The sequence below is a fragment of the Pecten maximus genome, chromosome 5, assembly GCF_902652985.1.
Source record: "Pecten maximus chromosome 5, xPecMax1.1, whole genome shotgun sequence".
NCBI classification, from domain to species: domain Eukaryota; kingdom Metazoa; phylum Mollusca; class Bivalvia; order Pectinida; family Pectinidae; genus Pecten; species Pecten maximus.
In genome coordinates, this window is record NC_047019.1 from 26,639,377 (window position 1) to 26,649,179 (window position 9,803).

The 9,803-nt window shown below is 37.3% G+C and overlaps 1 protein-coding gene across 2 annotated transcripts in view; it reads left to right on the forward strand.

Moving 5' to 3' along the window:
- The window catches only part of LOC117327691 (telomerase protein component 1-like), a 27,735-nt gene extending 18,298 nt beyond the window's left edge, over positions 1 to 9,437 (forward strand). Inside the window, exons 16-19 of one of the 2 annotated variants that reach the window (XM_033884800.1) lie at positions 2,808 to 2,999; positions 3,448 to 3,596; positions 4,997 to 5,069; positions 5,879 to 9,437. In XM_033884800.1, the coding sequence (XP_033740691.1) occupies positions 2,808 to 2,999; positions 3,448 to 3,596; positions 4,997 to 5,069; positions 5,879 to 6,124 (660 nt within the window). In that variant the 3' untranslated portion in view covers positions 6,125 to 9,437. The remainder of the gene's footprint in view (positions 1 to 2,807; positions 3,000 to 3,447; positions 3,597 to 4,996; positions 5,070 to 5,878) is intronic. The other variant, XM_033884801.1, reaches the window with a different exon arrangement.
- Positions 9,438 to 9,803: the final 366 nt, after the last annotated feature.

Genomic DNA, 9,803 nt, shown 5'->3' on the forward strand with positions numbered 1-9,803 from the left:
TCACATAGATGATGGCTTGTTGATCCTGTTATAGCCCAGGGAGTCAACACATAATGGTCAACTCACATAGAGGATGGCTTGTTGATCCTGTTATAGCCCAGGGGGTCAACACATAATGGTCAACTCACATAGAGGATGGATTGTTGATCCTGTTATTATAGCCCAGGGGGTCAACACATAATGGTCAACTCACATAGAGGATGGCTTGTTGATCCTGTTATAGTCCAGGGGGTCAACACTCAACTCACATAGAGGATGGATTTATGATTCTGTTATAGCCAAGGGGTCAACACATAATGGTCAACTCACATAGAGGATGGATTGTTGATCCTGTTATAGCCCAGGGGGTCAACACATAATGGTCAACTCACATACTGGATGGCTTGTTGATCCTGTTATAGCCCAGGGGGTCAACACTCAACTGACATAGATGATGGCTTGTTGATCCTGTTATAGTTCAGGGGGTCAACACATAATGGTCAACTCACATAAAGGATTGCTTGTTGATCCTGTTATAGCCCAGGGGGTCAACACATAATGGTCAACTCACATACTGGATGGCTTGTTGATCCTGTTATAGCCCAGGGGGTCAACACTCAACTGACATAGATGATGGCTTGTTGATCCTGTTATAGTTCAGGGGGTCAACACATAATAGTCAACTCACATAAAGGATTGCTTGTTGATCCTGTTATAGCCCAGGGGGTCAACACATAATGGTCAACTCACATAGAGGATGGCTTGTTGATCCTGTTATAGCCCAGGGGGTCAACACTCAACTCACATGGGGATGGATTTATGATTCTGTTATAGCCCAGGGGGTCAACACATAATGGTCAACTCACATAGAGGATGGCTTGTTGATCCTGTTATTATAGCCCAGGGGGTCGACACATAATGGTCAACTCACATAGAGGATGGCCTGTTGATCCTGTTATAGTCCAGGGGGTCAACACATAATGGTCAACTCACATAGAGGATGGCTTGTTGATCCTGTTATAGCCCAGGGGGTCAAAACATAATGGTCAACTCACATAGAGGATGGCTTGTTGATCCTGTTTTAGCCCAGGGGGTCGGCACATAATGGTCAACTCACATAGAGGATGGCTTGTTGATCCTGTTATAGTCCAGGGGGTCGACACATAATGGTCAACTCACATAGAGGATGGCTTGTTGATCCTGTTATAGTCCAGGGGGTCGACACATAATGGTCAACTCACATAGAGGATGGCCTGTTGATCCTGTTATAGTCCAGGGAGTCAACACATAATGGTCAACTCACATAGAGGATGGCTTGTTGATCCTGTTATAGCCCAGGGGGTCAACACATAATGGTCAACTCACATAGAGGATGGCTTGTTGATCCTGTTTTAGCCCAGGGGGTCGACACATAATGGTCAACTCACATAGAGGATGGCTTGTTGATCCTGTTTTAGCCCAGGGGGTCGGCACATAATGGTCAACTCACATAGAGGATGGCTTGTTGATCCTGTTATAGTCCAGGGGGTCGACACATAATGGTCAACTCACATAGAGGATGGCTTGTTGATCCTGTTATAGTCCAGGGGGGTCAACAAATAATGGTCAACTCACATAGAGGATGGCTTGTTGATCCTGTAATAGCCCAGGGGGTCAACACATAATGGTAAACTCACATAGAGGATGGCTTGTTGATCCTGTTATAGCCCAGGGGGTCAACACATAATGGTCAACTCACATAGAGGATGGCTTGTTGATCCTGTTATTGTAGCCCAGGGGGTCAACACATAATGGTCAACTCACATAGAGGATGGCTTGTTGATCCTGTTATAGCCCAGGGGGGTCAACACATAATGGTCAACTCACATAGAGGATGGCCTGTTGATCCTGTTATAGTCCAGGGGGTCAACACATAATGGTCAACTCACGTAGAGGATGGCCTGTTGATCCTGTTATAGTCCAGGGGGTCAACACATAATGGTCAACTCACGTAGAGGATGGCTTGTTGTAGGACATTAAACTTAATATATATGGTGGGCTTATTATCAGACATTTAAGGATTAAGCTGTCTTTTTTTGGTCTCTATGATCAATATAGATGCCAGAGCTTTGCAAACAAACGTCATATTGTGCGCTAGCACAATATGACGTTTGTTTGCAAAGCTCTAGCATCTATATCGACCATAGACACCAAAAAAAGACAGTTTAATGCTTATATTTACATTGTCGACATATTTTTTTGTTATTTTTGAAAATTAAGATTGAGTTAGCATAAAAAATACCAATATTCAGCGACTTCGTCAATGGAGTTCGACAAATGGAACAGCCTATTTTTTCAAAATTCATTTGTCACGTACAGATTGGCAAACAAAAAAGTGCATTGAAATAATACGAAAAAAACACAGTCTGTTCAATTCTTTTTATTATTTGTGTAACAATATTGTATACAATTTCTTTTTTGATACTTTTTAATTAACATAAAAAAAAACCCGACGTAGTCCTAGGTTTTTTTTTTCATAGAGCCATGATTGTTTACGTTAGTTACAAGTAGTTCCGGTGGGTGAATATATTCATGCGCTGCATGGATTGATATAACGTTTTGGGTGTCAATTATGCTCACATAGACTGCAAATCTTTTTACTTAGTTTATATTGTGGCTTTGCCACCAAAATGTAAATATTAACTTATAACTGGGTAAAAGAGTGGTTTGAAGACAACTGGTTAACTCTGAAATATATTCATTTTGTGTTAATTATCTAGTTATATGTAAATAGATTATGTCTAGGTTGATTGACCTCAGAGATGATGTAATAATGTTATATCTGATAGGCTCTTTGTGTGATTGCGTGTTCGCGGGGCGGAGTACCTGTACATGACCTCACAAATCTCCTTGGGGATGTAAACCAGAAGGAGGCTCTCCCTGCTTTGTACTGGGCTAAGATACGGCGCCACATAAAGCCTTACATGAGGACAGTCGGTACACGTGAATACCTTACATTCAGCCACTCTGCCATACACAAGGTAATGTCTGTTTTATGTGCGAAGGAAACTGCATTTCAGTTTACTTGTTTCTAAGTTTTTAGAGTACATTTCAATACCAGATCACTTGTATACTTTATTTTTTGTTGTTTTTGTAATCTGTTAATGACTTCTTGAATACAAGTATTACATGATTTTTACTGTGAACTTAGCTTGAGTTCTCTTTCTGACCTGCTGTCTGTATTCATGCTATAGATGATGTAATTCTGACCTCTGGCCTTCATGTACATGAACCTAGGCAGTAGAAGACACCATTCTGACCCCTGACCTTTTTATCTATATTTAGGCTGTAGAGGATACCATTCTGACCCCTGACCTTTTTATCTATATTTAGGCTGTAGGGGATACCATTCTGACCCCTGACCTTTTTATCTATATTTAGGCTGTAGAGGATACCATTCTGACCCCTGACCTTTTTATCTATATTTAGGCTGTAGAGGACACACTGTTGACTTCTAGAGAAGAGATTAAGACATATCATGGCACATTGGCAGAATATTATCTCACGTGGAGCACAGACAAATATGTGAATGTAGAGATGGTTCCCTACCACTGTACTCAGGCTGGCCTCAGGAACAGGTAGGAAAACAATAGATGATGTCAGTGTCATAAAAATGGGCCTGTAAGACTTGGCCTGTAAGACTGGGCCTGTAAGACTGGGCCTGTAAGACCGGGCCTGTAAGACTGGGCCTGTAAGACCGGGCCTGTAAGACTTGGCCTGTAAGACTTGGCCTGTAAGACTGTGCCTGTAAGACTGGGCCTGTAAGACTTGGCCTGTAAGACTTGGCCTGTAAGACTGGGCCTGTTTGCCTGTAAGACTGGGCCTGTAAGACTGGGCCTGTAAAACTTGGCCTGTAAGACTTGGCCTGTAAGACTGGGCCTCTAAGACTGGGCCTGTAAGACTTGGCCTGTAAGACTGGGCCTCTAAGACTGGGCCTGTAAGACTGGGCCTGTAAGACTTGGCCTGTAAGACTGGGCCTGTAAGACTTGGCCTGTAAGACTGGGCCTGTAAGATTGGGCCTGTAAGACTGGGCCTGTAAGACTTGGCCTGTAAGACTTGGCCTGTAAGATTGGGCCTGTAAGACTTGGCACATTTGGTTCATAGAATGTTAATCATTACTTTGTAATATATATGTACAGAATGTATGTAGGATGACAAGCCGGTGTGTCACATAATTTTTTGCATTTGTAAACCTAAAGTCAAGGTCACATTGAGGTTAAAGGTCATTAGTTTGTCTGGTATTCTTTTCTATAAGCCATAACTTCTTTTTCACTGAGATTAGGCCCGTAAAATTATATAAAGGTAGGATGGTTAGATAGTGTGTCATATTTAATACAGCTCCTGGGTTTGTATGCTTAAAGTCAAGGTCACAATGATGTCTTAAGGTCATCCCTTATCTAAGACTCATGTCTGGGAAAACTGACTCACGTACTGCGTAATTCAATGAATGTGTGTAGGATAGTATAGTATGCTGTGTACCATCCATGAGTTCATATGCCCAATGACAAGGTAACATTTTAGTTCCAATTCTTGTCTTAGCCTAACACTTTACTCATTGATAGTCAGTAAGATTATATGGATGTGTTGAGGATGACATGGCAGTGGGTTGTATTTAATTTTTAGGTCTATATGTCTAAGTATCACATAGAGGTCGAAATTCTTTATCTGGGTTAGAACTTCTGATTCACTGAAGCTAGGTCAGAGAAATTCCTTTGTTATATATGTAAGATAGAAATATGGTGTGTTGTGTACCACATCTGGTTCCAGTGTGTCTCCTAGCCTGTGTAAAGTGACCACATGTCTTTGGGACCTCATGCTGATCAATTGGTTTGATATTTCAACAATCATTTTACTTAAGTAAATCCGTATTTCTTATTCACTTGACTCCTTCGTGTGATTTTCCATGCCTGCACATTCCAGGTGCAATGAGTTATTAGAGCATAATTCATCAGAGAAGACTGTTTTATGTTTCTTGCAGGCTGATCAACTTTCTACGCAAATCTCCTGATTCTAATAGTATGCCAGACTTTGCAAGAGCCAGGTATCTACAGGTAACTATAGTTTGTGTCCCTTTGACAATTAATAGACTTCTACCTCATGAAATAGAACATTCTCCTTTAATATTCAATATTCCCAGGTAAATACTGTTGTGTCTGCGTGACAATTAATGGACTAAATATTCCATGTTCACAGGTAAATAATGTTGTGTCCGCATGACAATTAATGGACTAAATATTCCATATTCACAGGTATATAATGTTGTGTCCGCGTGACAATTAATGGACTAAATATTCAATGTCCACAGGTAAATGATTTTGTGTCTGCCCAACAATTATTTGACCTCTACCTCATGGAATAGAATATTCTCCCTTACTATTCCATATCCACGGGTAAACAAAGTCTGTGTCAGAATGAAATCTTCTCTCACATTAGAGGTGAAGTAATTGTTCGTAATTCTTTTTTTGAAGGAAAAAACAGTTAACTTGAGTTGTGGTGAATACAGTCACACCTCAGTAATTAGAACTCTGATAGTCACACCTCAGTAATTAGAACCTGACACACTCATACCTTACAAAATTATGACATTGTATCCCATGCTAGGAAAGACTGTGTGGAATATGGTTATCTAGTATGAGTCATTGAAAATGTGATACCTTTTTTTAGCTCACATGGCATAAAGTGTGGCTTACTGTTTAATGTAATATGGTGAATGCATAGATGTTAGTTGTCTGTCTGTCCACTTTTTACTTCTGTCTGTCTGTCAAGTTTTAACTTCTTATACACATGGATGTAAGATTGACAGACTGAACCTTTCCTGTCTATCTTCCTATTTGGATGATTTATTTTCCTTTTATTTCAGAACCTGCGATGCAAGAATTTAGCTGATCCTGTATTACCGAGTACCATGGACGCTGTCATCTGTATGGCCTGTTCCATGAAGAAATCATCCTTTGCTCCCCGTTTCTACGACAATAAGACATCCTGTGTTGTATGTGGTTCACAGATGATAGGCAGTCAGCTCCATAAAAACCCTGTCCGGGCCCATTATTGTAGCTTCCATTCCGTAGGACACAGCTCGAGGATGGGGAAAGTGCCATGTCTGTAACAACGTTGTCACAAAAGATCCAGATGGAAAACAGAAATTTGGTATGGTGTATGGACAGTTATGTAATAGATGTAGCTTTGGAAATGATGCCAAAAAGTGTTGTATGATCTTGCCTGATTAGTTGGTTGGTAAATTAATTATTTATACTGCTTTTCTATGTCATTGTAATGTTTACGCACTTCATAGTTCTGATTGCAGAAAGTAGTTGATCTTGCCTGATTAGTTGGTTGGTAAATTAATTATTTATACTGCTTTTCTATGTCATTGTAATGTTTACGCACTTCATAGTTCTGATTGCAGAAAGTAGTGTTATTTTGAGATGGTTTTACTTATATTTATATACTAGAATTTTTTATAATATACTTGTTTATACATCAGGTTTTTTTTGTATCTATTTTAATATAATATCTTTTTATTTATATTTGTTAAGATGATTATGTAATGATTCCATCTGTTGTCGAATGAATCTTACACCATTCCGTCCTCCGAGTGAGTACATAATCAATTGTCCATTTTTATTTCTTTTTTATATATATTTGTTTAGATGATTATGTAACGATTCCATCTGTTGTTGAATGAATCTTACACCATTCCGTCCTCCAGTAGGTACATAATCAGTTGTCCATTGGAAAACCTCTTGCCTCATTTATATATAGCAAAAACTTATCCCAATCAACAAAACCTACAGTTCAAGTGGACATTTAAGTTCACAACACCTCCTCTTTTTGTTGCGGAGTTGGCCTGGGAGTTAGGGGTGGAATATACTGAAATGATATCTTGGATAGATTCAAGCTTCAGGTTGGGTCAAGGTCAAGGTCAGTGTTTCTATTTTTAGAAAATCATTGTCACCTCTCTTGAGTCTTCAACCACATGTAAAGGACCATAATATCTAGAGGGGGCTGGTAGGGGACATGTGATACTCAATATGCTGTATAGTTTGGTAGGTTGGTAACAAATACAATTTTTTAGAAATTTTGATAATAATTTAAAAAAAAATTGATATTCTTAGATTGTGATAATTATATCAGTGTTATAAACATAACAATCAATAAGCTGCCATATTGGAGATGTATTGTGATGAAAGACATATGCCTTTACTAATAAGATTGTAGTAATTAAGATCGTTACTGTAGAGTTTAATTGGAAAAATAATTTGTTATCCAACACTTTTGTCAAGTGTTTTTAACTTGCATTAATTATCTTTAAAAAATGTTTTGCCCTATTTCAACAAAGTGATACATGTTTCAGAAACACTTTTTTTCCAGAAACATTTTTTTTATTTCTAAAAAACAGATTTGTTGTTTATGTATCGTTTCTGGATTTTATGTTTGTTTACTGTAATATTTTATCTGTTTACTGTAATATATTATCTGGTATTAAATTTTTAGCTGCCTTATTAATAGTATTCTATGCTGTTTCTGTTCTAGTTTATTGTTACCATGACGATATTCATGTTAGATGGTTCATTTCTGTGACAAACATTTTTTATGCTATTTCTGTTCAGGTTTAGTTTCCATGATGTTCAGAGCTATTTCTGTTCTAATTGTTGTTCCGATGATGATATAAGTGTATGTTATTTCCTATTTTTTTTTCTAATTCCTAGTTGCCATGGTGATAATTGCTGTTTCTCTTCATTTCCAAATTCCTATGGTGATACCGGGTAAACATGTTATTTGCTGTTTCTGTTCAATTTGAAGTTCCTCTGGTGATTATACATTACCAGGTACATGTATTTGCTATTTCTGTTCAATGAATTCCTAGTTGCTATGGTGATATGTTATTTGCTATTTCTGTTCAATGAATTCAGTTGCTATAGTGATATGTTATTTGCTATTTCTGTTCAATTCCTAGTTGATATGATGATATACATGTTATTTGCTATTTCTGTTCAATGAATTCCTAGTTGCTATAGTGAGATGTTATTTGTTATTTCTGTTCAATGAATTCCTAGTTGCTATAGCGATATGTTATTTGCTATTTCTGTTCAATGAATTCCTAGTTGCTATAGTGAGATGTTATTTGTTATTTCTGTTCAATGAATTCCTAGTTGCTATAGTGAGATGTTATTTGCTATTTCTGTTAAATTCCTAGTTGATATGGTGATAACCTGTTATTTGCTATTTCTGTTCAATTCTCAGTTGCTGTGGTGATATAAATATATGTTACGTGCTATTTCAGTTAATGTTCTTGTTGCTATGGGTGATAAACATGTTGTTTGCTATTTCTGTTCACTGGCTATTTCCATTGATGTTTAAATATTATTTGCTATTTCCGTTCAATGGCTATTTCCATTTATGTTTAAATATTATTTGTTATTTCTGACGAGATTTTAGTACCTTTAGTGATGCGTATGTTATCTTTTGCCTAAAATATGTAAAAATACATCTAGTGAAATTGTTTTACATTAGGTCACTCAGATAAGTAATGTGTTTTGGTCATATGATGTGAGATATTACTGGACTCTCTATGTTTGTGTAACATATTTAAATTATGACAAAATTACTATAATATATTAAATGATAGAAAATATACACTAATGAAGATATAACACGAGAATTAATACTGTAGTTTTTCAGAATTGTAAATGGAAACTACCCATGGATGACGGGGAATCTCTAATTATCCACAGAAAATATGGTTATAAGCATAAGCAAACTGGCCTGTTTTGAAGAATGGTAGACTGGCGATCAAAGCCATGCATCAGAAGACCGAAGTTAATCAGACGTACTGGTTACTGGCGTGAAGGCAAATAGAAGAATAGGGTAAAGTCAAAACATTATCTTCTCAGAGTCAATGTGAGCCTGTCAAGACAAAAATTAAAAATAGGTTAAACCTGAAAAGCCACCATGAATTGGCAGTGAAACTTCTCAGCATTTGATAAACAACCCCATGCTTTTCTGTTTATCACCTAGGGATGTAACATGGTGTACGCATAGTTGGTTCACGTTCTATTGGACCAAACTGAGGAGAAATTAAATAAAGATTAACCCATAGGGGATTATGAAGTTGAAATTGATAATGTTTTATATCTATAAACAAAAACATAGAGAGCCTTAAAAAGGATTTTGCAGGTCTATCAAAGGGTTTGAGAGGAGTTCCTTATGATTTTGTTCTCAGGATATCGTCTAGTAATCTAAGATAATTTAGATTTTGAAGACGACTAATATATAGCAGGTAGATCTTGCATTTTAAACATGGTTTGTACATTTTACCAATAGCTTTGAATAACGAGTGGGCTATACAGGCCCAATAAACCTTCTAGCCTGTGATACAGTGATGTATATTTATAATCAAAATAAAGTTGTGATTTTTATATGAGTAGTGATGTTATTATTGCTAGTTACAAAAAAAGGTCCAAATCATTTAATGTCCAGAGACGTTGCTTTTTTATGACCAGATATTTATCTTATCAGACACCTTGACATAGTCCCACAGTGTGTTGGTAAAGTCAGGTTTCATTGTAATACCACTTTCTATAACTACAACCTGTATAATATAACTACAATGTACCGCATGTCTTATCCGTCTGTCGAGATATAATTACCACATGTCTTATCCATCTGTGGAGATATAACTACCACCTGTCTTATCTGTCTGTAGAGATATAACTACCACCTGTCTTATCTGTCTGTAGAGATATGACTACCACCTGTCTTATCTGTCTGTAGAGATATAACTA